The sequence below is a fragment of the Hyaena hyaena genome, unplaced genomic scaffold (genome assembly GCF_003009895.1).
Source record: "Hyaena hyaena isolate Hyena2069 unplaced genomic scaffold, ASM300989v1 scaffold_450, whole genome shotgun sequence".
Lineage (NCBI taxonomy): Eukaryota > Metazoa > Chordata > Mammalia > Carnivora > Hyaenidae > Hyaena > Hyaena hyaena.
The window spans coordinates 1,190,661-1,216,568 of NW_024081084.1; the positions used below are offsets into that span (position 1 = coordinate 1,190,661).

Below are 25,908 nucleotides of genomic sequence, written 5' to 3' on the forward strand. Positions count from 1 at the left end.
TACCTTCTCCGGATACACTGGATGGGGGCGGGGAGGTGGGGTGGGCTGCATCCCAACCTTTTCCCTTAAGCATGAAAATATAAATAGGTACTTTACAGATACATGCAGTCATTTGCATTTTAGCTGGCTGTATTTAATCACATTTATATTGCTATGATTACTGAAATTTCAAAAGATAACCTGACCAGGTATGAATGTTCCAGAAACATACTAAATAAAGATCCATATTCTTTTGAAAATTATAGGCCATATCAGAACATTTTCAGATTACCCAAAGTCTTGGATGCATATTTAATTTCCCAAAGCTGTCTAAATGGATCACCCCCAGAACTCTCTGATGGCAAGAGATTTTAAGTTTTTAAATAATTAGCTTATTCATACTTTGATTCTCATTTTCTAATCAGCCTCACTTAAAGATACCGATATGTTGCTTTCTGCTAATCTATATTCAATTTGGTTTTTCATTTATTAAATAGTGAAGTGTTCTCTTGGCTTCTTAAGCCAAAAAAAAAATGAATGGTGGAGAGTCTAAACCACGAAACAGAGTAAATAATCCTTCGCTTAGAAAATGCCACATTATGACCAACTAATTTGACTGAAAAGATTTCTCTGAAGATAGATTCTTTTTCTTAAATAACAGATGAACGGTCCTAAGGGAGGAATTAGGATATATGAAACATAGGCAAATGAAAATAATGTTACCTGGATATTCTCATTCTTGATGAAAGTAAATGAATCATCCATTCATTATACAAAAATTTGTGTCCCATGTAATTTGAAGCCTGCTTAGTTATCAGAAATTGTAAGTAATGAAACAGTAAATGTTTTAGTAAATTACCGCTGTGTTCTTCACAGTTAATAATAAGTGAAATGTTTTTATGTTTCTTTAATTTCAGATGTAATGCTTTTACCACTCAGTCCAGTTTACTGGTGTCCCAGTGAACTCCGTAAAACTGTAGTAGCACTGTTGCAATTATGTGACTTCATGAAATACATCAGCACCACCATGCCTATATCTAGCACTGTATCTAGTAAAATGTTGGAAATAGTTGGCTTCTCTAATAAAAGCTAGCTAATGAGATTTACTTTCTTTTTCCCCAAAATAATTTCTTTTACAAATTCTTGAATTTTCATGTATAAATAGATCAGAAATTATATGCTTCGTTCTTAAATTATGTATATATACTATATTTTCAATACAACTTGTACACTTTTAGCTACCAAAAATCTGCAACCATTTTTACATGAAATTTACATTTTTCTTATTTACAGTTATTTGTAGATTATTGCAAAACTAGTTGTGCAAGTAGATTACACTGTCAATACCACATACCGATCTTTGAAGAAAATATTTGCTAAAAAATAAATATTTCTGCACAGAGTATTTCAAAAGCATCATGATTTCATGCTACATTATGTGCATAAAGACTAGGAAAAAGTATGTGTTTTGGTAGATTGTTTCATTACATTTAAAGCATTCCAAGGTACTTACTACTTAACCAATGTGAGTGAACTTCTTTATATCAGATGACTGACATTTTCAAATGATTACATACATTATTTTTTGAAATGTATTATTTAACTGGCAGACATTCTGATAATATAGTTTTCTATCAAAATCATAGAAAGCAAATTTCAGCTGAAAAGAGTAATGTGTCTAATTAAAATCAATAGGTGCCCAGGAGGTGAAAACTAGGAATTTCTTGGTGTTTTTATATTTTTAGTATTTGGAAAAAGGGTGCCATATAATTTCAATGTTATTATAACATTGCATCATCTGAAGAGACTGTGGAGGAGGTAAATATGAGATGCCAATCCTTAAATTTTACTCCTAAATAAATGAGGATGCTGAAATGGTATGGAATTTTCTTACTTATGCTCAAAATACTTAATAGAATGTCAGCACAAAAAGTATATGATTTAAGTGCTAACAGGTGTGATTATGATACATACCAGGGAAAGTACCAAAAATGAAGGTTAAATAAACATAGAGTGCTTTAAAACCATAGTTGTACCAAATTATTTTGTATCTCTCAAAGTATAAATTAATTAATGAGCCCCAAGTGTCATGATTTCATGACTACAAGTTAGGAATTCAACTAACCTTTGACATTAGCTTTTCAAGAATAATCATGTTAATTTTGCCACTTCTCACAATAAAAATATTTTATTGGGAGCATTTCCCTAATACTTGCTACTCATTTAAAAGTTTGATTATGATTGCTAAAACAGTGAAATCGGTCAGTTGATCGTATGGTTCTGTGTTCTTAACATTGCATTCCTACAGATGTTTTATCCTATTCATAGTGATAATGTAATAGTTTTAAAAAACTTCTTGTTAGTTATTTCTCTCAACCTCCGCTTAATAGTTTATATAAATAAGCCTTGTGATAATTTCTTTTCATGCTGTCAATTATTAATAATTCATGTCTTCTGTGAATTTTCTGTATTGTATACTCTTAGAGCAAAGTGTATTTGTACTACAGAACATGTAATATTCCAAGGTTGGGCACGGATCAGTCACAACAACTAATACTTGACAAAGCATTTTAAAACATCCTTTTAGTTTTTAAAATATTAACATCACTTTGTTGTAAGTTAAGTGGAATGCAGAGACAGCAGCCTTGAATGAGATCACTTAAGAAGTGAGGGGGTAGAGGGGAAGCTATCGCATACCTAGAAAACAATCACAATGCAAATATATAATTCTGTGGATGTTGGACAGAGATAATTTTTGACAAATACGGGGATGCTATAGCAGTTCCCTAAAACTGGTGGACTTCTATTCTGAGTAAATGGATCTTTGAGAGCCATGTGAGAATCACTGGATAGATTTTTGTCAGAGTGGGAATACTGTCAGTGTTGGGTAGGGGGAAGGCCCATGGAAGGTTTTCAGAAGACCTAGGTTGTCCTACAGCACTGCCACCATAATGACACAGTATTTGTGATGATGCACGAGTCAATTATAAGGAGCTTATAGTTACACAGTGCTTTGTGGTTTACAAAGCACTTCCATATGCATCCTTCAGAGGCTCCCTAACACTCCTCAAGATATTTAAGATACTGACTTTATAATGTTCGCTACTGGGGCTCACTGAGGGTTTGTCTGAAAAGTGGAGACAGTAGGATTTTCATTCAGGTTTACTGAGTCTCCTGCCTTTTCTAGCATTGCACACTAGACTTGGGCAGTCTGTCTGTATCTGTGCCTGGTGGTGAGGGCCTAGATGCCTGCAAAGAACCACTACAAATATAAATTCTACTTTCTGAAAAAATAGAAAGTGTATTTTCTTTCAAAACTGTATTTGCAAAATGCAGTTTCAAATATCCACCTGGGGACTATATCGTGGATCTAAAGAGGGGCTTCCCCAGTGAGCCAGTCTTTACAGACCACTTTTTAGGAGTGACCTACCTGGGCACTGATTCAGAGAAGACAGGTTTGTAGCAATGACATTCATACTCTTGCTATCATTATAAATAGTAAGTATTCTTTAAAACTAAAAACCTGATAGTGCAAAATTCAATTAGAGAAAACAATAGCTACCCTTGGGTTTTCTGGATCAAAACCATCAGTCTTGTTAATGACTTTAGCTGGAGGCACAGCACATTACAGAAAAGCTATATTGTGGAAAATTATTTGTTTTCCTGATTGTTTTTAATATCATGGTCCTGGATGAGAATCAAAGAATCTAGCATTTGAGGGGTACCTACTGTGTGCCAGGCACTTTACTATATGCTATCTCATTTCTTCCTCAAGCTTCGTTGAGGCAGGTACCATTATCTCATCTTTACAAATTGAGGAAAATGACTCAGGCTAATTATATTGGTCAGGGTCACACAGCTATTCATGAGAGAACTCCTCCTGAGACCATGTTGGTCTGACTGCAGAGCCCATCTCTACGTCAGTGATTCTCGAAGTTCTTGTATTTATCGAGATCATAAAGAAGAGGGCTTGTTAAAAGACGACTGCTGGGTTCCGCCTCCAGAGTTTCTGAGTCCGTAGGTCTGGGTGGAGCCTAAGAATATCCATTTCTAACAGGATCCTTAGGTGTTTTACTACTGCTAATTCTATGCTTACACATGAGGACATCATCATCTTGTTTTCCAAGTGCCTCTGAACTTATATGATAGACACATTTATCTATCATGCAAAAATAGGATTAGAAATGTATCAAGATCTGAATTTTTTTGTAATTTATAAAAATTTTGAATGTAGTAAAGAATCTACTCAGATACAGTGATCTGCTTTTGGTTTAAACCAGGGATAAGCAACTTAAAGACTACTATGTTCTAAGTTAGTGTTGCGATTCATTCTTAATAACTAGATCTCCCACATTCCTTTTTTTTTTTTTTAAATCATGAAAAGCCTTCAAAGGAAAGGTTTTCCTGTTAGAGTGATTGTTTTAGGTATGCCGATGAGGTAATAAATTTTATCCTTTGGTAATATATGAGGGGTTTTTAAATAATATCTGGTTAAGGATGTTGTCCTTTTAGGCATTTTTGGAACTGGTAAAGTTAAATCTCCAAAGGGACCTATACTCAACAGTCAAATGCACATATTCAATCTCACACCAAATGCCGCTAGGCCCTGATGTGGTTTCCATATCCATATCCGACTGGAAGAGTGGGAAAATTCATCTCTGATGACCAATCCACTACCATGGACTTAAGAAGGTGGCTGTCTCACATTTGCCCCTGTCTGGTGAAGCAATGATTTTTAATTTAAAAATCCTGCAAGAACATTGCTTCAACATTTTTCATTTCCTAGTTTTCCTTATCAGCTAATTAGAATATGGGACTCCGCTCTAAGGTAAAATGATACTTCCAACCCTCTGCCCAGCAGTTAATAACAGCCAGAAAACATCTCACTCAGATAAACTTTAGATTTTAGATGGAATTTTATTTAGGCCTGGGAACCAGGTCACATGATTTTTAAGTGGAAAGCCTAAGGAGTTCTATTAGTGCTTCGAATTACCTAGAAGGAGAGCAATGCTCTACTCCCATGACTGGCTGGGGGCAGTCTACCCTGCCTCTCATCAGGATCCCCACACGGAGGGGTCAGACTGTTGGCCACAGCAAACATGACCGGTGATTTTAGGCACTGGATCTTTGGCTGGAATAAGGATGGATTTTGTAAATTAAGATAATTGCTTTGGTCATCTCTAAGTAATTTTAACTACAGAGTCTCTGACATCCTGTCTCACTAACCACCTTTAAATTGTTCAGGCTCTGGTTAAGCTAATATCCTATAAGAGGGGACCTTCTTAACCCTGTCCAATTGTCTGAGACTTAGATTTTAATATCAAGCAATTCTTTTATGTCAAGGAATTAAGAGGAAGATCATTTGTCTTATGCTAGGATTGAAACAAACTGGATGCTTGTAGACTCTCCTCCAACTTTCCATTCTTTCATGCACAGTTTTTATTTATTTTTTTCATACTCAGTTTTTATAAAGAAGTATATAGAGGCTTTATGGGGAAGGCTGGATTTTATGCATGTCCCACCAAATGTTGCAGCGGAAGCATCCACTAATCAATCAGATCTAAATTCCTTACCTGCTAAAGCCTCACTCTCTATAAATGACAGTCTCTGGTGAATTCATTCTGAATTTCCCTGGAGTTTAGGCTGGCAATGTGTTGCAGCTGCAAAAATGTGCCTAAATATGTGTATAAAATCCTTAAATAGTCCTCCAAATCAAAGTTAGCCATTTCCCTCCCCCAGCTAGGCACCCAAAAATGTTTTTGGATGTAGGAAGGAAAACATGACTTAGTCCCTAAGTTTGTATCTGCATCACACCAAGCGGTTTGGGAAGCTGGTTAAACTTGTTCTGTTTTTTATTGAATTGACTAGTCATTTTGCCATATATGCTTGACCTCTCATTTTTTCTTTTTTCAAATATTTTTCAGGGCTAAGAGTATGTTCATGCCTACAGACTGCCTCCCACACATGTGACCATTTAAAAATATATAAAGGGCAACTTAAGGTCACTTTAATCACACTTTAAATAGTGAAATAGCTTTGTAAATTTAAAGGAATTGCTTGGATTTGAAACCAATCATGTCAAAGGTAAAAGTAAGTCAATAGATCACATTTCTATCTTGGAGAAATGGAAACAAATCCATTTAATAATGTGCACAGATATAATATTTCTTTAAAAATATATCTGAGTGTAAGAACTATTAAAGAATGAAGAAACTTGCAAAAAAATTTCAAGCTTTTGTTCAGAAGGAAAGGGTATAATAGATCAGGCCATAATAAGTTTAAGATTATACTCAAAGGAATTGAAAAATAAAATTTAACTAATAAGGGACAAATCAGAATCTTAACTTGCAGTATTCTCTGTCTCCTGATTTTATGAGAAGCATACCGTTCTCCCTCCAAAAAAGTCTAACAGTTGAAGATACTAAAATATATTCCGTTGTATGTTCTGATATTCTGGGGTCCAAATTCAGCCCAATCCATACAGAATACATTTTCATTTAATCTTTGATTAGCATATGTGTTTGAGTCGCTGAACAAAACAAATTTTACTGCTGGTGTGTTCATTTCCTTTACAGGCAGGTACAAGTACATTGTTTTTCCACAGCTGGTATTAAATCGAAAACCGTGGAACAAAATATTCTTAAATGGGAGCTAGTTTTGCCATACAAATCCACGGAGTTGCACATTTTTAAAAAAGAACTATGTGTGTCCACTCTTTCGATCCAATTCAGGATTGCCCTAATATATGAATCAGGAAAGCTGTGGATATTCGTTTGTGTCAGTCACACCTTGTCAGTTCTTGAGAAGACTCCCTTCCCCCTCCTCAAAAAAAACCAAAAAAACAAAACCTTGTTTCTACTTGTTTCTAAATATTCAAGGAAATGTGCCAGTGAGAGATATTTTAGGTAGTTTGTAAATGCACTTAGAGACAGAATTTTAAGTAGAAAGTCCTTTTTGTCCTCATTAAAGCTGGCCTATATTCATGTATTTGGAGATGACACCCAACATGGTCAAAGATTTAGAACTCTAAAACTATTTTTTTTTCAGTGTGGTGAAATGAATGTAATTAATGATAAACCTCTCAGAACAGAAGGGTATCTGTTCTCAGAGTGACTCAAGTTCCCTTTCTACCCCTGGAACTTCCATGAGTTTAGGATCATCTGATTTGCTTCCATGAACAATGTTATCCCTTGGTTTCTCACTTGCTTGGAAGGCATTTTCATAACAAAGTACTGGTTTAGTAAAAGTAGTAAGTAGGAGTCTCCATGCAAGAGAAATTGGAGTTTCCTAACATGCACATGATTAAAAAAAAATAAAAATAAAATAAGATGCCTTGAGATGCTGGCAGTTTTAACATTTGGAACAAAAGAGTTCATATATATATTTACATCCTAATTGCTCAATTTTACCTTACAAGCTTCAATTTAGGAAAATATACAGTACTTTTGCATATAATGGTACCTTGTGAGACCCTGAGTCAAGTAGAGAGGATTTAAATACAAAAAAAGAAAACAGCCATTAAAAGCACTTACATTGTATGTGGAGTAAATAGTACAAAATGATTATTTCCCTGGAAGACCAGGATCAGAAACATGCCTATGAAGACCCAAGATTCCTACAGTGCTTAGGGATGAATCTGTCAAAGAAGGATGCCTAATTGGATGAAGGTAAGTTTTTCTTTGCCGCGGGTGAAGCTCTAAAGAGAGATCACTGTCTTGTTTTAAAAGTGAAGTCAAGTTGTCTTCTGAAGCTGTGTTCAGATGCACCCCACTTGAGAGGGATTCTTTGGATTTAAGTTTAGATTTTTCAAGGTCTAGAAATTCAGGACACTGAGAGAAAGACAAGAAAATATGTTTTTTGTTTTTTTTTTTATCATTCATTTGGACAGACTTCTAAAATTACACTCACGAAATCTAAGTACATTTTATTTCCCCATTAATCTATATTTGATTAGTGGTATTAGCCAAACTTTCCCTCCCAAAGATGGATCAAAGCATTGGAGGTTGGGCATTAATTTATCCTAAACAACCATTGTAGGAACTTTAATTTTGCACTGAAGCCAGATCAGATTCCTACAGATAGACAGATACCTACATACATACATAGATACATAGATACATACATACATACATACACACACACACACACAATTTAATATTGTGTTTTATCCAGATGAGTTTTAATTCAAAATTCAAGGTAAAACCAGGATCCAAAATGTGGGTCATTTGGTTGAGTAGACTGTGTAAGGAGGAGAGAAACAAAACAAAGCAAAACAAAAACGAAGGAAAATCACCCATCCTTGGTTAGAAAATATTACTCAAATCCACTGAAAACAAAGAACAAAGTACACGATTTGGCAAGATATGAGACATTCAGAACTAGCTAAGGATAAATAAATTTCTACTTTCATATTTCAGAAAGATTTCATTGTTTTCCTTCTGCACATCATTCCCTGTTATTAACATAGTTTCATTTCCTGTAACATTTTGCACTAAATTTCCAAACTTCTAAAAAAGTTTTACAAGACTGTTCTGTAAATCTGCTCTTGGGCCCACCTTCCTTCTGGTCACTTTGGCTATTGGGCTTAAGTAATTAAGAATAATTTCCCAAGCAGAATTCTAAGGGAGTTAGACCTTTCATATTAACATAAGTCAAAAGGCCTTAGAGGTCTTCAGGGGCATCTGGGTGGCTCAGTCGGTTAAGCATCCAACTCTTGCTGGCAACTCTGGTCATGATCTCACAGTTTGTGAGATCACACCCTGAGTGGGGCTCTTTGCTGACAGTGGGGAGCCTGCTTGGGATTCTCGCGCGCGCGCGTGCTCTCTCGCTCTCGCTCTCGCTCTCTGCCCTTCCCTCTCTCTCCCTCTCAAAATAAATAAACATTTTTTATTTTTATTTTAAAAAAGACCTTAGACGTCTTCAAGGGCAAGATATAGGACACTTTCACATTACTCCTCTTACTATCATGGAGATGAGAAAAGTTTAGAGATCTCTGGCGATGAGGCACAAATGAGATTACTAGTCTGATCTCACTGGAACCTCAGATCCTCTTTGGACAGCTCTTTCTCCTCCCCTTCCTTCCTTCCGTCCTTCCCAAGAGTGCCTCTTGTCACCACAGTAAATTACAGACCATTCTTTGAAGTGCTTTTGGGACCCAGGGCTACAGCTTTCAAATCTCTACCATCTATAAACTTGAGCAGATTGAATCTCGAAAAGAACTTTTTCTTAGGAAAAAAAATTGCTAGGGTTTTAAAATCATTGAGGTCCACTGTTCTCAAACTTGAAATGAACATAACAATTAGCAGGGAGCTGGTTTAAATTCAAGTTCCAGGGGCTAGGCCCAGAAATTTAATGGAACAAAAACAGATGGGGATGAGACCCTTATTTTCCCATAGCACCTCTGACTCACATGCTTCCCAGAAACACACCTAGCGAGATACTTTTTGTACAGCATCGGTACTTACTTGTGAGGAAGGACTGAAACTTCGGTCAGTCTTGATGGATGCAGCTGGATGGCTGGTTCTCATCAGGCGGATGACTGGTCTCTGATACTCGGCTCCGGCAGTTACCATACTGTAGGCGGGCGGAACCACCGTGGTTTGTTTCTGCAGCAACTGTAAGATGGTCTGGATGTCAGCGGTCATTTGGGATTCAAGTCTGCAGGACAGACACAAGTGGGGGAAGACAGTCCTAAAAGAGTCCAGGATTGCCAAGCATTTGAAAAAAATTCAGCACCACCAACAAACAGAATAATGGCCCTGCTTTAAACAAGAAGGACAGGAGAGGGAGCATGGAGATTTTCTCCTGGCTGATGCTCACTTTCTGTGTTCCACTAGTTCTGATAAACACCCTTGCTATCCTGCTTCTTTAATAAGATCTTCATGGAAAAGCAGTTGAATTGAAAGAGACTACATTTTTACCAACCTTTATTGATTTCAAATGTAAAACATATCGAGAATCTATTTTTAATGAAAATTTTCTTTGCTTTTTTTTTAAAATCAGGCTTTGCTCAGTTTCTTGAGAACTATTGTTTACTCTTTAAATATGGATTTGACAGCACATTTCTTTCATAGCTGCAACAATCGTGTAATTTCTTATGTGTTTCAAGTTTACCTTTATTTTGCTTCTCTCCTATTCACAGTATTGCATGTTATTCATTGCATTTTTTAAAAAAACATTTTTTTTAGTTTATTTTTGAGAGAGAGAGAGACAGACAGAAAGAAAAAAGTGTGAGTAAGCAAGGGGCTGAGAGAAAGGGAGACATAGAATCCAAAGCAGGCTCCAGGCTTCAAGCTGTCAGCACAGAGCCCTATGTGGGGCTCAAACTCCTGGACTGTGAGATCATGACCTGAGCTGAAGTCCGACACTTAATCAACCAAGCTACCAGACACTCCCATTGTATTCTTTATTGTTAAATTGTTGTTAGATGCTAAATTCCTTTCCCATCTACAATTCCAGGGCTTTGGCATTTAAGAAACAGACCAAATGTACAAGTTCACTTGCTTCTATGACCCATCTGGATTGCAAGATGCCACTGTGATGTTTTTTTTCCCCCAAAGCTCACAAGGATCCAACTGGCCTGTTAATTTCATTCTCATTTTAAATTAAAATTCAAAGGAAAATAGCAAAATACAATAGGACTAATTTCCTTTTTTTGCATGTGTTAACAGCACTTTAAAAAAGGAAAGTTTGTGGGCATAAGAACAGAAAATTTGGACTGCATGCTTCTTTAGAAAACTTTAACTCTTATTTGTGCTATTTTGTCTCTGAATGAAAGATGCAAAGAGATGGTAAATCTTAAATTTTAAAATCATAGAACTAATTTTGCCCAATTATATATATGCTGTATTTTTGACATTTGAAGTGGAGAGACCTTAGCCTCTGGTTTAAGAAAATGTTATTTTTTTTCTTTTTACTTCTTAATCCTGCCACTATAGATCTTCCTTCAGAGAATCATAATAACATCATTCTTACAAGTTTTCTATACTTGGTATACTTAGCCATATAGCTTCCTGTGTTCCAAACCAAAAGCTATAAATTATACATGATTGTAGCTCACAAATGTCAAAACCACACACTGAAATGAGGAAAAAAATGAGTTATGGACCAGTTTATTTATCTACTTGTTACCTATGGGTCTGATCTATTTCGTTATGGTGCCAACTAACTGGAGCAGACTCATTATTTTGTTGTCCTACATCAATTTTCCCTTTCATTTCTCAAGCTCCGGTTCAAATTTTATCTGCACCCAAAACTCCTTCCTTATTTGACTCATTCAGAATTCATTTCTTCCTCCTCTGCACCCCCAAAGAAAATTCTACATTCAGACTTCATCATAAATATTTCTGTGCAGACGTATCCCATCATTAATAGCCTTTAACATTTAGTGAGTAGCTTACACAGTATTTATTCCATTGACTTTAAACGGACTTGGAGGTGGGGGTGGAATAAAACTTTCAACAAATGGGATTCAAAATGCAATAGAGAATAAAAAATGATAATGTTTTTGAGGTTCCCATGAAACCTTTATCAAACAGCAATGGTCTCTGAGAAACGTGGTCTTAATATCATTCTATCTGAATAGTCTCCATGAGGGAGAAATCTGTTGGAAGGTGGGGCTTCAATAATGGCAAGGTGCTACTGTAAGTGGGACTCGTGCATGTAAGAGCTCCCTGTGCATCCGAAGTAGCAGGTGCAGGGTGAGAACTGAGACTGTGTGGATCACTTCTGTCAACATGACTTTGTTGTTTGTTCTGAGAAAACTTGCCTGGAAAAAATAAGACTGAATATAAATAAAAAACATCACTTCTTCAGGAAATTTCTATACACCAACTCACTGGAGACAACCGTCTGCTCATCTAAACAAATGACTTGCATATCAAACAGATTTAATTTGCTTGCATTTGCTTGAAGATCTTCACCTCACTGTGTCCCTCAGTCCTGAACTATAACAGCATGAACTTAGCCCAATTCCAATTAGTTCCCAACCTTGAAGGGCCCAGATTCCAAAGTCCTATAAATATCCTGCTTCTTACTTACCCTTCAGAGATTAGATTCTGTCAAGATAGCAGTCTCTCTTCCTGCAGTAATTTAGAATACTTAGTTTTGTTTTATTATCTGGTTATCTGATATTTTGAGTAGTTCAGTGCAATGGCTCAAATGTTTATATACCCAAAATTCATATGTTAAAATCTTAATCCCCAATGTGATGTTATTAGGAGGTAGGGTATTTGGGAGGTGATTAGGTCATAAGGATGGCACTCTCATGAGTGGGATTAGTGTCCTTATAAAAGAGACTCCAGAGAGCTTCTGTCCTTCTACCTTTCACCATAAGAGCACACCCTGAGAAGACAGTCATCTATGAATCAGAAAACCAACCTCACCAGACACCGAATCTGCTGGTACTTTGATCTTGGACTTCCCAGTCTCCTGTACTGTGAGAAATAAATCTCTGTTGTTTATAAACCACCCAGTCTATAACCCAGTTTTAAAACTTTTTTTCTTTTTTTGTCAGTGAAGGATACCAAAACATGCCATTGTGGCATATTGATTATGTGAGTGGTAGGCACATGAGAAACATCAAATGCAGACAGAGGCTTTCTCTCAACTTCCCTCATCTTCCTGAAAGCAGAGCCTCCAAAAGGAACTCACTTGTGATAAATTCCCTCCCCTGGTGTTTCGTCAGCAAGAGAACATTGGCTCTTGTCACAAGAGAGGAGACTGGAAGTTGACACCACCCTCAGACAAATTTTGTCACAAACTATCATATCTTCTACCTCTTCTAAGTATCCATTTTCCTTTCCTAAAAATCATTTACTCTCCTCTAAGAGGCCTACATCCCCCTACCCTTTCCTTTATCAAGATGGTGTGTAATCCTGGACTCTAAGCAACCTTGGGGAGTTACTCATTTTCCTCTGTATATCTCCCATGTTTATAGGAGGAAATGTGTTCCATAAACTTATTTGTTTTCTCTTGTTAATCTGTCTTTAATCACAGGGGTCTCAGCCAAGAACTTCAAAGGGTAGAGGGAAAAATATTTTTTTCTTCTCCTACATCAACATAGCTATTCAGCCATGTAAAGTAAATGCATTCATTTACTTATTTAAAGATCCTCAATACACCAGGCACGGTGTTGGGCAGGAAGATGGGGGGAGAACTTGATGATGATATATGTAGAATCTGACCTATGGTGCTGAAAGGAGCTGACCACATAGCAAGGAAAAAAGAAGGAAGTGCATCAATAAGTGTAACACTAGGTGAAGCACAGGCTCTATGCCATATAAAGGCACACACGTAAATTGCTCTGGATGATCTGTAAGACATGAAATCATTATTCAAAGCTTTTACATGCTCTAGGGCCTCCCTACCTGTAGCGTGGTCAAAGCTGGGAGCTTGTTAGAATGGAATTCTAGACCTATGGGACTTAGAATCTGCATCTTAACAAGATCCCCAGGCAATTCCAATTCACCTTAAAGTCTGAGAAGCCCTGTTTTAAGGTCAAGTGCTCTTGCCCTAAATATGTATATCTGTAGATATAATATATAAATATGTAAGAATCCTTCTTGTGTAAACCTTTAACCCTACATATAGCTTAATGGTCATTAAAGCAGAAAAGCAGCAGCAGCAAAGTTGATTCAAGATAGACCATTTATATCTGTTCTTATTGCATAGTTTACTTAATATGAATATTTGAATGAGACAAATGGGGTTGTGATTCACAGTTCCACATTTGAACGGAATGCTGAAGCTAAATAGGGCAGATCTGACTCCAGAAAATGTCCCAGGATTCTCACTCTGTGAAGTCGAAGTTTGAACTGAGTTATCCTCTTCAAACTTGTTCTTTATACTTTTGCCTTCTAGGGTAAAGTGGAGGAAAGACGTTGGAGATGTCAGTGCAGTAAAAATGTAATGTTTTGGATTTTAAATCCAAAAGCGCTACGCTGAGTTAGGCCATAAAATGTTTGTGAAAATATTGGAGAAAAAGAGAAGTAAGTCAAAATGAGAAGTATATCAAAGGGCATACAGATGCTGTGACTATGTCAAAAGAGATGTCGAGAGATTTTTTAAAAAAATATGTTTATTTTGGGATGAAAATACAAAGAGTGCACATACATGCATGCACGAATGGGGGAGAGGGAGAGGGATAGGGAGAGGGGGAGAGAGAGAGAGAGAGAGAGAGAGAGAGAGAGAGAGAGAATCCTAAGCAGGCTCCAAGCTGTTAAGGCAGAGCCTGATGTGAGGTTTGATCTCATGAACCGTGAGATCATGACCTGAGCTGAAATCAATAGTCGGATGCTTAACCTGTTGAGCTACCCAGAGGCCCCAGGAGAAACTTAATTGTACTTTAGAGATGAAAAGTTTCATATACTAATCATAATAACTAATGTAATAAAATAACAATAACAATTATTATTACTAATGGGCGACTGGAAATCAGACGCTTCAGGCACGAATGTGCCCTTAAGAGTTTACACTTTTTAGCCCTGGGACATACTGAAAACATATATTTTCAGTAATCTTTGACTTCTGTTAGTAGCAATGATTGGTATCCCTGAAAAGGTAACAAAGGGATCCTAAAATCTTAATTTTAATCCCAAAGAAAGGACTAAAAGAAGTACATGTAAAGTAGGAGAAGACACTCAGAGGAACACCAATAATAGAAGTTCGTTGTTCATCAGATTTTACCTAGCTGCTAATAGAGCCCCTCCTAGTGTAGTGTATATAGTTTCCACACATCATATCTTAGTCTTCAAACACCATTGTAGGCATGTATGAGTCAAAGATAGAAGCTGAGGCTAGAGAACCATAAAGCCTGTGCATAGCTAAGTAGCAGAGCTACAACTTTAATTGAGGCTAACTGCGAATATTTTGCTAAAGAAATCACTGCTGTCCCTGTCAATTCACCCATTCATTCACTCACTTTTATATCCCCTCAACAAATTGAACACACTTTATGTCCTGGCAGTACAGACGTGGACAATTACTTTCCCTAAGTCACAGGAATCAAAAATTTCAAGTTCAGAGATCACACATATCAAGTCTTATACGTGTACAGTATACAGTTTTGTATACATTGTGACTAAAGGATCACTGACTTGGTATAAATGGCAAGGAGAGTAAAACAGCATATATATTGATTAAGCCACTAAATATGCTTCTCTGACCAATAATAAGTATTACCATGGCAAGTTCTTATACTTGAATTAGAGATTGCTGACTCTAAGTAAATGATAAGCTGTTCTAATGTTCTCATATACGTTTCAATTTTATAAGACTTGCATTTGGCACTTGGGGATGGTGTATGGACCTATGCACCAGGAGGTTTTAAATTCAGTTAAAATCCATGAAGAGACAAATACAAAATAAATATTTTGCTCATGCCATATTTTCATACTTTTGTTTGAAATGAACAAATTTATTTTAATTTACAAATCTGTAGATTTTCTAATTCTATTTGTCTGTGTTAATTCCTAATTAATTTTTCATGTCAATGTATGGGTGTGTACATGCATTTTAATGTGATTACTGTATTGTTTCTCACTATTCATTTCTGGCATAAACATTAAAAAAAATAAAAGATATAAAGGATAAGCCACATAGGAAACATTAAGCTAGTAGTTAGTAAACCGGTAGCTTAGGTGGCATACGCAGAACTCATAGGACGTGTTAAGTATAGATAATGAGTAAGTAGGTTGCTAAACATGGAGAGAATTCATAAGAAGTAGTAAATACAGACAGCATGTTAGGTAACCTGTAAGACCTGCCAAAGATAGTATAGAAATAGGATGGAACAAACCAGAATATGGCTTATAGAGATAGAGACAGAAAGAACAAATTATTCTCAAGTCAGATCGGGACAGACAACTGTCACACCCAAATTTGGCCATCCAGTGGTGACACATAGCATAGGCTCATTCTGGCTCCAATGTGCTTTACCTACAGAAAGCAAATAAAACACAGGGTTGTTCAGCAGACTAACTGGAAAGCCACAGCTGAGGCCAACGTACCTAGCCTGACATCTCTGTGACAGAGCAAATGTGTGTCATTGGGATTTTTTTTTTTTTTTTTTTTTTTTTTTTTTGGTCTGTGGATGCTTTGTGCAAACCTCAATTCTCATCCTAGTAACCACATGTCAGGGAAAGATGATTCAGCATACAGGAACATTTCATAAATCAGGATTCGGGGAGCGTGCTCCTTTTACCATGCTTGCGCTTATTAGAAATGTGTTAACGATCTTATCTAGCTTTCCTCATCTCTCATTGTCTGTTCTCCATTAATTTAGTAAATTGTGTGATTTGAGTATTTTAGTTTGGTCCACGAAGCCTTCCGTCTATGACTGGTGTCTCCAGAGGCTACCTTTGAATCAAGGTCAGTTCCCACATGAAGCACAACTAAAGCAGTGATATCATACTCATTCATGTTTGTTTTTGTTTTTTCTGAGTCTTACTGACCAGTTTGATTTTAAGAAATCCACACAGATTTGGGTTAAGGAATTCCATTCACCTTAAAACCAAAATTTATCCGTCCTCTCAAAAGGGTATAAATCAAAGATGGAGGGAAAATGGAAAAGATCTGGGCTTCAGCTCTGTGGTATTTTTAATTCAATCACATTTTTCACAAGTTGACTGAATAACTAAATGTTTAAATAATTTTGTCTATACTTTAAAAAAATGACATAACACATAACTAAGTTACCAGAAACAACCAAAAGTGTAAAAGCAGGATTAAAAGAGGGTGTTAGTAAACAAGCTAAATATGAATTATTTTGAGGGGGGGGGAAGGATTTTTCTTCAGCAGCTGGTGTGGGTGATATACTAATTTTATGACAAGTAAAGAAAAAAATAGGATTTCTGTTGCCAGAAGCATGAAGTGTTCTAAATAAATGCTCCTTGCAACAAGGATTATTAATTCTGTCAACTTCTAGTCTTATTTTAAATAAGTAAGCATATATGGAAAAGAAGAGATTATGGTAGTAGGAATTTGCTATTTACAAGGACAAAAGCTAGACCCAACTAAGGGTTTGGGTGCCATTACTTATACCTGTTAAGTTGCTCTTGAAGCAAATCTAATCTTTGCTCCACTTCCCCGTAAGTGAGGTCACTTTCAGTTTCAGAGATCCCCCAGGCAGCTCGCTGCAGTGCTGAGGGGCTAGACTCATCAGCCTGAGTCTGCGCATTTTCTTGTTCCCAGCTCCTCGTGTCAGCCATATCTGTAGGAAATAGCAAGATGGATGTCAACTTTTTTGGGTGCCTCTTTGCATCGAGAATACAGAGACATCTACAAGATAAACGAGAAAGGACCTCAGAGTAGAAGCTGAGAAGATGGAGAAGGAGAGTGATGCGGGACCTGTCCAGGGGCCACAACCAATTGGTAGCTGAGCCCTATCCTCACCCTGCCTGCCACCTCCTCAGTTCATTTCCATATGAACAAGAACATACAAAAGGTCATGAATTTTGAATATGATTTTGTCTCTGATTAGAGAGCAATGATTTTGGTCTCTTGTACTTGGGAGGAAACAGCATATTTTGCTTGTCTAGGCACACCTCGTTTTGTTGCACTTTGCTTTGATGTACCTCATAGACCCCGGTTTTTATTAATCAAAGGGTTGCAGCAACTCTGTGATGAGCAAGTCTATGGGCATCAGTTTTCCAACAGCATTAGCTCACTTCGTGTGTCTGTGTCACATTTGGGTCATTTTTGCAATATTTCAAACTTTTTCATTATTATATTTATTATGGTGAACTATACTTAGTGAATACAGCTTGCTGAAAGCTCAGATAATGTTCAGCATTTTTTAGCAAGACAGCATTTTTTTAAAGTAGGCTTCACGCCCAGTGCAGAGCCCAATATGAGGCTTGAATTCACGACCCTGAGATGAAGACCTGAGCTGAGATCAAGAGTTGATGCTTAGCCGACTGAGCCATGCAGGTGCCCTAGCAACACAGTATTTTTTAATTAAGAGATCGTACATTATTTTTTAAACCTAAGGCTATTGCACATTAAATAGGCTACAGTACATTGTGAACAAAGAAACCAAAAAATTCATTTGTTCCATTGTGATATTCTCTGTTTTGCAGCCTGGAGCGGAACGTGCACTATCTCTGAGGTATGCCTGTACTGCTTTGCTTTGCATTTAAGATTTTGAGGGCTGTTCTCCCAGGATGAGTATACCGTATGATTCAGAGTGGGCCCAAGGAGAAATCCATGGAAAAGTGCTGATCTTCAAGGGGATTCCCTTGGGCCAACTCAACTCAAGTAGAGTCGCCATTAAAGATGGCAAGGGTGTTAAATGTCCTACAGTCCCCGGACACGTTTTTACCTTTCCTTGTAGCTCCTTCTGCACTGTCCTTTCCTATAGTCACATTAATTTCCGATATGGTTTCTTGTGGCTCTTTCATTTAGAATATTTTTATGTTTCTGTACCTGAAATATACTGCTTATCTGTTCAAGTCCACTTTTCAAGTGCTCTCTGTGTCTGTTATGTTCTCGACACTCTGCTGTATGTGGAGGAATTAAAGGTTAAGAAGACAGGCCCCTCACATGAAAAATGTGGTAGCAAGGTTCAGATCGTTTTTCATACAGAGATTCATTTGTTGATTAATCTTTTAATTTACAGCTTCTCTTGCAATCGGAACTTATGAGTTATCAATTTCTGAAGACAAATGTAATATCCTACTTTTCCTCTCATTTATATCATATATTTTGATGACTTTGCTCTGATTTCTTACCCTCTACATTTTATATATCCACATAAGAGCATATAAAATGATTAAAAGTTTGGAAAATAAAACCCATGAAAAATTACGAGTGGAGCTAGGTGTTTATTTCAGGGATAAAGAAGAAGTGATGTGTTTTCGCTGTGAGGAGAGCCCACCCCTGCGAGGGCTGGTAGGAGGAAAAGAGTATTTAAAACCGGTCTTCATTTTCACATGGAAATAGATTTGAATTACACAAAGTGATTTGGTTTGATAGAAAAACTTTTCGTTTTTCTTTTTCTTTTTTTTTTTTTGGACACTAGCTATGATTAAACACTGACAAAAGTTATGTAAAGTTAAGGAATTTATATCCTCAGCTATTTAAAAAAAAATTGGGCAGAAAGTAACCGATTTGGGAAGATTAGGTATGATTCTAGAAATAGGGAAGAGGATTTGCAGGGCTTCTTGTAGTCCTTTTCCTGCAATTTCTCCTAAAGTACAATCACAGAGCTGAGAAGCATTCCTCTCTTCAAGGAGCAGATAAAATCTCTGTATTCTTTCTTCAGGCTTTTTTTCTGTTATGATCTCTTTGTCATTGAATACACAGAAATTTCTCTAATGAGGTGCCTACAATTGCTGCCTCATTTGGGTGAAGCTCTATCAAAGGAATCAGCAGCTTCAAAAGAAATTTTTTTATGTTTATTTTATTTTGAGAGAGACAGAGCAGGAGTGGGGGAGTGGCAGAGAGAAAGGGAGATACAGAATCTGAAGCAGGCTCCAGGTTCTGAGCTGTCAGCACAGAGCCCGATGCAGGGCTCGAGCCCACAAACTACGAGATCATGACCTAAGCCAAGGTTGGCCACTTAAGCAACTGAGCCACTCAGGTGCCCCAGGAATCAGCATCTTCAAAGACAACATTAGAAAAATAGAAGGTCGGGGTTCCATGTTCTGTTGAAATGGCTCATAGATCTCATAGAGCTTGTTATGAATTCCAGAATGGTTCTTTGTGATTAAGGCTTCCTTAGGTTATGAGATCTTTGGTGTTTTGTTTTGTCTGTTAAAGGGACAGTATATAATTTCTTTTGATATTTTGCTAAACACAACAAAATGAAAATGAACATAGAAAAATGACAGTGCTGAAGTTTTGGGTAATCTATCAGCAGATTTTCACTGAAAAGTATCATTAATTATTCACAGATTTGTGACTCTATTTAAAATGAAAAACAATAATATAATGTCTTAGTACATTAGTTTTTCAACTTTGGAGTGGCAAGGTCAAACATTTAGAGCACACAAATAAGGGATTTGTGATGCCACTGCTGTACCTGCTAGGCGGCTACCATAGGAATCTTTACAGAAGACAGTAAAAATGGGTAAGATGGAAGTTACATATTATGTTCAGAAGTTTTGTGCCAACAAAGTGTATAGAATTTCTGCCTGTGCTTAACAGCCCTTTCATTCTCAAAGCATGTATAATAAATTTATTTTTAAATAACAATGGTGAATCACATGCAATAAATTATGTATGATTATATGTTTTTCTTTACTGCTCAAGGAACAAAAACTGATTATCTGCTCAGCAAAAATGAATAAAGTGTAAACTATTAGCTAGGGGCTTCCTTAATTGTAATTTACTTCTTTATTAAAATCTGGCTATGCGCGATTAGCTTGTTTTAACAGTAACATAGAAAAAAGTTCAAAGGGGAAATCCTGGTTAGTGGTCTTAATCAAAATGAACATCCTTGGAGACACTTTCTAAATATAGCTCAGGAAGAATCTGGTTGCCTTGGAAAATGTTGCTATAGTTGCAAGACGCATTTCTGGAAATGGATGAACAGAAAGTAAACTTCCACTTTGCTCTGGGTACACAATATTTCTAGAGTTAACTTTTGGCCTCAATCTAAGTAGGGTCAGAGGCCACATAATTTGCTTTTTTTTTTCTTCTTAGTTTTGCCAACAGGTGCTCTTCTGTTGGATTCGGCATGGTAAGTGTCAGGAATGTGAGTAAATGGAACTTCCTACTGATGATAAAAGTAAAATGTGTGGGGATTTAGTAGTTCAAACTATAGCAGTTACAGCTACACCCTACATATTAATCAAATTCTCATACATTGCATGATACTTCACCTGAAGAAATCATTAAGGGCTAAAATTTGCAGTGAATGAAGTTTTAAAATTCTCCATTGGTTGATCATATTAATTAACCAGGCTAACTATGTACCACAATGCTATAGGACATCAATTATTTTATTCAATTGGCATGAGTATTTAGCTATGCATTTCCATTCAAGGTAAGGACTTATTATTTGAATAGGGATTGAACTGTACATTTTTGAAAATTAAAAATCTGTAGATAATAAGATTATTTGTTAGAATAGTTTATTATGCAGGTAGAATAGCTAATTAAAAATAATTGGAAGAAGCGGACAAGAAAAATACAAGATGAAGGGCACAAGGATTCACTGTCAGCAAGGGTCATTATAAAGTCAAATAAAGTCCCAAAAATATATCTTTAATAATTTGCCACTTGAGACTCTACAACTCAAGAAGAAAACAATAAAAAGTACTTTATAAAAAATCAAGTCCACATTATGCTGACTTTTGGAGAAGTAGAGAGACGATGGTTCAGTAAGCTCAGAACTTCTGACTTCCATGATACAACCTTTTCCTATTTTTAGTACTTCCCAGAATCCTATTTCATAAATAACTAAAATGGGACATTTGGTAATCACATCTAATATTCCATTCTTCCATTGTGATAAATGAGGTACTATTTTCATTCACTTCATCAAGATTTTAAATTCTTCAGAGAACATTTGCATATATTCTTAGCTTACTTCAACATGGGGTCATGGCAAAAGCTGATTTGATAAAGGATAGGGAAAGTAACTGGGGGAAAATGTAGCCTAAACATCCTAAATTCAATAAAACTATTGTTGCTAGGTATAGTCAATTCAAACAATGGTGACAATGATAGGTAATATTTATTTACCTGGTGCCATAATTTTGCTATCCTGCCAGAGCCAGAAACATCTTATTTTTCCTCTATTTCTGTTACATTCTTTTGATTTTTTTTGCTATGCATCCTTTATTTCTACATTTTTTATATATCCATTTGTATAAGCATTTTTTATATATGTTCAGTAATTAAAAGTTTAGAAAATAAAATCTGTGAGACAATACTGCACTGAGTTAGGGATTTTATTTCAGAGTTAGGGATTTTATTTTAGAGTTAGGGATTTTATTTCAGAGAAAGTAATTTATCCACGTTTTCTTGTTCAAAAATTACAATCAACTATTGTTGGTTAGCACATGTTATTGTATTTGACAGATGAGCAAGCTGGGGCACCTGGGGGGCTCAGTTAGTAAAGTGTCTGACTCACTTTCAGCTCAGGTCATGATCTTAAGGTTCATGAGTTCAAGCCCCAAGTCTGCACTGATAGTGCAGAGCCTGCTTGAGATTCACTCTCTCCTTCTCTCTCTCTGCCCCCCCCCCACTTGCTCTCATTTCAAAATAAATACATAAACTTAAAAAAACAAAGGAGCAAGCTGAGCCTTAGTGGGGGTCTGTCAAGTCACTTATTCAAAGACAAAGGGGGCAAGTGAACAAAGCAAAGAAATAAAGGGAGCCAGGCTTGAAACCCAAACACCTGTTCTTGCACCCACTTAAAGGTCAGAGTTAACCACATCTGTAGCTCTAGCTCCTGTTATGCTAAGTTATTTATTCTTCCATGTGACGGTTCTCAAGTTTTCCTGTTTCCCATCCTTTAGAACCAAATCTGCCTATGTTAATTAAGCATTATTATCCATATCATGCATATTTTCTACAAAAAATCCCACATATTTGGGTATTCCTTCTGGTAGAGATGTTAAACAAATGTGTTTAAATGAGGTGAATAAAGAGTCTGCTTTATTAGGGGGCATTTCTTCCCATTTCTTCATAATTCCCTATAAACTGACATTCTTCTTGGCATTTATTGTAGCATTACTGCTTTGGCCTTTCATGCTATAAGATGGCTGGCTTGGGGGTTAGAAATGGGTACAGAGGGTACATATAAGAATCAACTGGTTAGCTCTCTTAAAATACTCATTGATCCTTTCTTCCTGTTAGAATCACAACTGACCTTCCCACAGTGTTCTTTGTGACATTATGTTAAAGCTCACAGCCACAAAAACAAACACCTCTTATGCTATCAGTGTTTAGGAATAATTAACACTGTTCCAGAATTGCACAAATGCTTCGTAGATGACCTGAGATCTGAACTCTGGAAATATTTCATGAAGTTGTAAAAGATTAAATTAACACGTGTCAGTATAGTTCTTGATCTGTGAAAAGTCACCATTGTACAATTAGCACTAAAGGGAAACAATCGGACTCCTGAGAAACTTGATTACCTTTGCAAGAGTGACTTCTTTTATCTATGTGAATTCTTCCTGAGGTGGGCACTGTTTCTTCAAAATGGAGTCCAGCTGCTTTCCCTAGTCTTGGAGGAGAATCTACTATTCCTGAGAAGAGAGGCTTTTGTTCATCATCAATGGATGAGATGAAAGATGAAGATCTGCTTTTTTTCTCTTCAAAGTGTTTCTTGGAACTCTGATAATGTCTTATGGTATCTACAGAGTCTTCGGGACCATTTGTACTGTTCCCTTTGCCAAAATCTATCAAAAAAATTGTTGCATAGAAGATAATCAAATGTGAGACTCTATGCATGTTACACTGCCTAACTATATATAAACTGACTTTTTAATAATTATGTTCTTTAAATAACTTTAACATAGAATTTCCATTAAAATCACCAGAAAGGATGTTTATTCTCCTTTTCCCACTGAGAATGTAGCTACCTAAGGAGATTTTTTTTTAATTCAAAGGACATTGGATTATCTTAATGAAATACATATTTGTTTCAATGGTAAATGAATATCTGCAATAGTAATAATGCTTATATCTCAGAAAAAGTGATAAGATAACATAACCTTATTTACACATGCTCAAAGGTCATTTGAATTCTTAAAATCTGGTCCACTATCTCTTTGAGGAAATGAAATAGGGAGGGAAAATGTGTCCCAATTCTAAAATACCACGACTATGCACCTTGTTTGTTTTTAGTCTTCATGCCCTCTCATGTGGCAGCCATTCACACATGCTGAAGGTCAAAACAGGAGGCCTCCTCACAGTAAAGGCTGAAGGGATAAATTTGAGCCTTAGTTCAATGTACGTAATGGCCTTGACATTCTAGGTAGTTTGGTCGTGTGGCATATTGCAAAGAATATAAAACTTAAATACAGTAATTAAGGTGAGTTTACCTAATTATGCTGAAACCAATAGTGCATAATGGCTGTTTTATACTGAAATGTCAGGATAATTTTAGCCCTGAAGGTTGTGTTAGAACACATTTCAGCAGGAAAAACTCAAAAAGACAAATTCCGGAACTTATTTCCATTAGTGTCCTGGGGAGACAGTATAATTCTCCATCTGATTATGGCTAAATAACTAAGCAATACAACTCCAGAAAGTATAGTATTTTCAAGAGAAATGGTTAAGACAGTGTCCCCATCTACTTAATGCCTGATTGTGCTTACTCCGTTATTTCTGAAAGAGGCCAAATGAACTGATTTAAGCCCACTGCAGAGAAACTACCAAAGATTCCTTAAAATTCTCATATGTAATAGAAGTTAAACAGAGAATTTTTCCTTTATTTAAAAAAATATATATCATAATTTAAAATCTGAGAGGCCAGGAACACCTGGGTGTCTCAGCTGATTAAACTTCCAACTTCAACTCATGTCATGATCTCACGGTTCGTTGGTTCGATCCCTGCATCGAGCTCTGTGCTGACAGCTCAGAGCCTAGATCCTGCTTTGGATTCCGTGTCTCCTTCTCTCTTTGCCCCTCCCCCACTTACTCTCTGTATGTCTCTCTCTCAAAAACTAAACATTTAAATAAATAAAATAAATAAATAAATAAATAAATAAATGAAAAGAAAATCTGAGTAGCCAGAAAGCAGCCCAAGGTAAAAATGAATAGAGCTTAAAAATCAACTTTATGTGAAATTGTTATTAAGGAGTTAGTTTATATCTTGTCAATTAAAGTTAAATGTAGCAGAACCAGACTGCTTAATTTAAGATTTCACACTTTCTCAATCAATGATTTCATCACTGAGTGGAGAAGATCATAGACCGATTCAGTTTCACACACTGTGGACAGCATTGGTTTCTCAGTGTCAATTTTCCACACTTGCCCTGTAAATATTCAGATCAACATTTTCTTTTCTCTCCAGTGACACCGACCTGTCCCTTTTTAAACTTCTGATGTTCATTTTTGTCATCTCGCCCTCTGTTTTCTTTGGCTTTAACTTCTGCCCTCCTGCTAATTTGGTCCACATTCCCCATTTTATGAGGAACATATTTCATTCCTCAAGAACTATTTTTTTTCCAATTGTATGGTAGTAAACACAAAAGAAAAAGCTTTCCTTTCTAAATTGTCCTCACACTTGCTTAGTGAATGGCACGTTTGTTGTTCGACAGATAGGCACAGATTTGGGCAGCAGTAGGATTTGAGTCCGCTGACTTCTCATCTTCCTGAAAATGTCTGTTTTTAAAAACATTTGCATGGAGTCTTTTCCCAGTATTTTCAAAGGTGAATTGAATAAGCCATTACTTCTCATGCCTCCAATCTAAGTATGCATAATGTTAACATGGATCTTGGTCATAAGTGTACCTCACAAATTATGCCACCATTTTGTCTTCTTGGCCTGAGGACGCGTTGAAGTTTCCTGTGGGTTTTCAAATTCTCCCAGATGATAAAATGTTCTGTCCTTCTTATTACCTGGGTCTCGGTCTTAGCTTACTATGACTTCATTTTGGAGGCTTAGGCACAAATTCATCAGTTAACATATATTTTTAAATGGAGTTATAACTTGCTGATTTCAACTCACGACAAGTATTCGTGAAATGTGGTGAAGGAAGGATTATATTTTTTTCTATTGTAAAACAGAACAAATTATTTTAAGTACATGGTCTCTAACTCCTATAGTAAAAATTCCAGGGAAAAGCAGAATCATGAGAGAAGAAACAAGAGTTTGGTATCTTTGAACTTTTCCAATTAAAGGAGAATTACCCCACATTTATTTCTGAGTTCACTGCCATTGGATTAACGAACGGAACACTGCCCAGATGAAGTTCCTTGAATGCATCCCCACTGCAACAACATTTTCTTATTCTTTATTAGATAAAT

General features: G+C 36.5%; 1 protein-coding gene across 1 annotated transcript in view; it reads right to left on the reverse strand.

Annotated features, from left to right (window-relative positions):
• Positions 1-7,541: 7,541 nt before the first annotated feature.
• The window catches only part of KCNH7 (potassium voltage-gated channel subfamily H member 7), a 153,202-nt gene continuing 134,835 nt past the window's right edge, over positions 7,542-25,908 (reverse strand). Inside the window, exons 13-16 of the mRNA XM_039253434.1 lie at positions 23,070-23,333; positions 17,020-17,188; positions 9,444-9,636; positions 7,542-7,808 (exon numbers count right to left, since the gene is read on the reverse strand). Of these exons, the coding sequence (XP_039109365.1) occupies positions 7,542-7,808; positions 9,444-9,636; positions 17,020-17,188; positions 23,070-23,333 (893 nt within the window). The remainder of the gene's footprint in view (positions 7,809-9,443; positions 9,637-17,019; positions 17,189-23,069; positions 23,334-25,908) is intronic.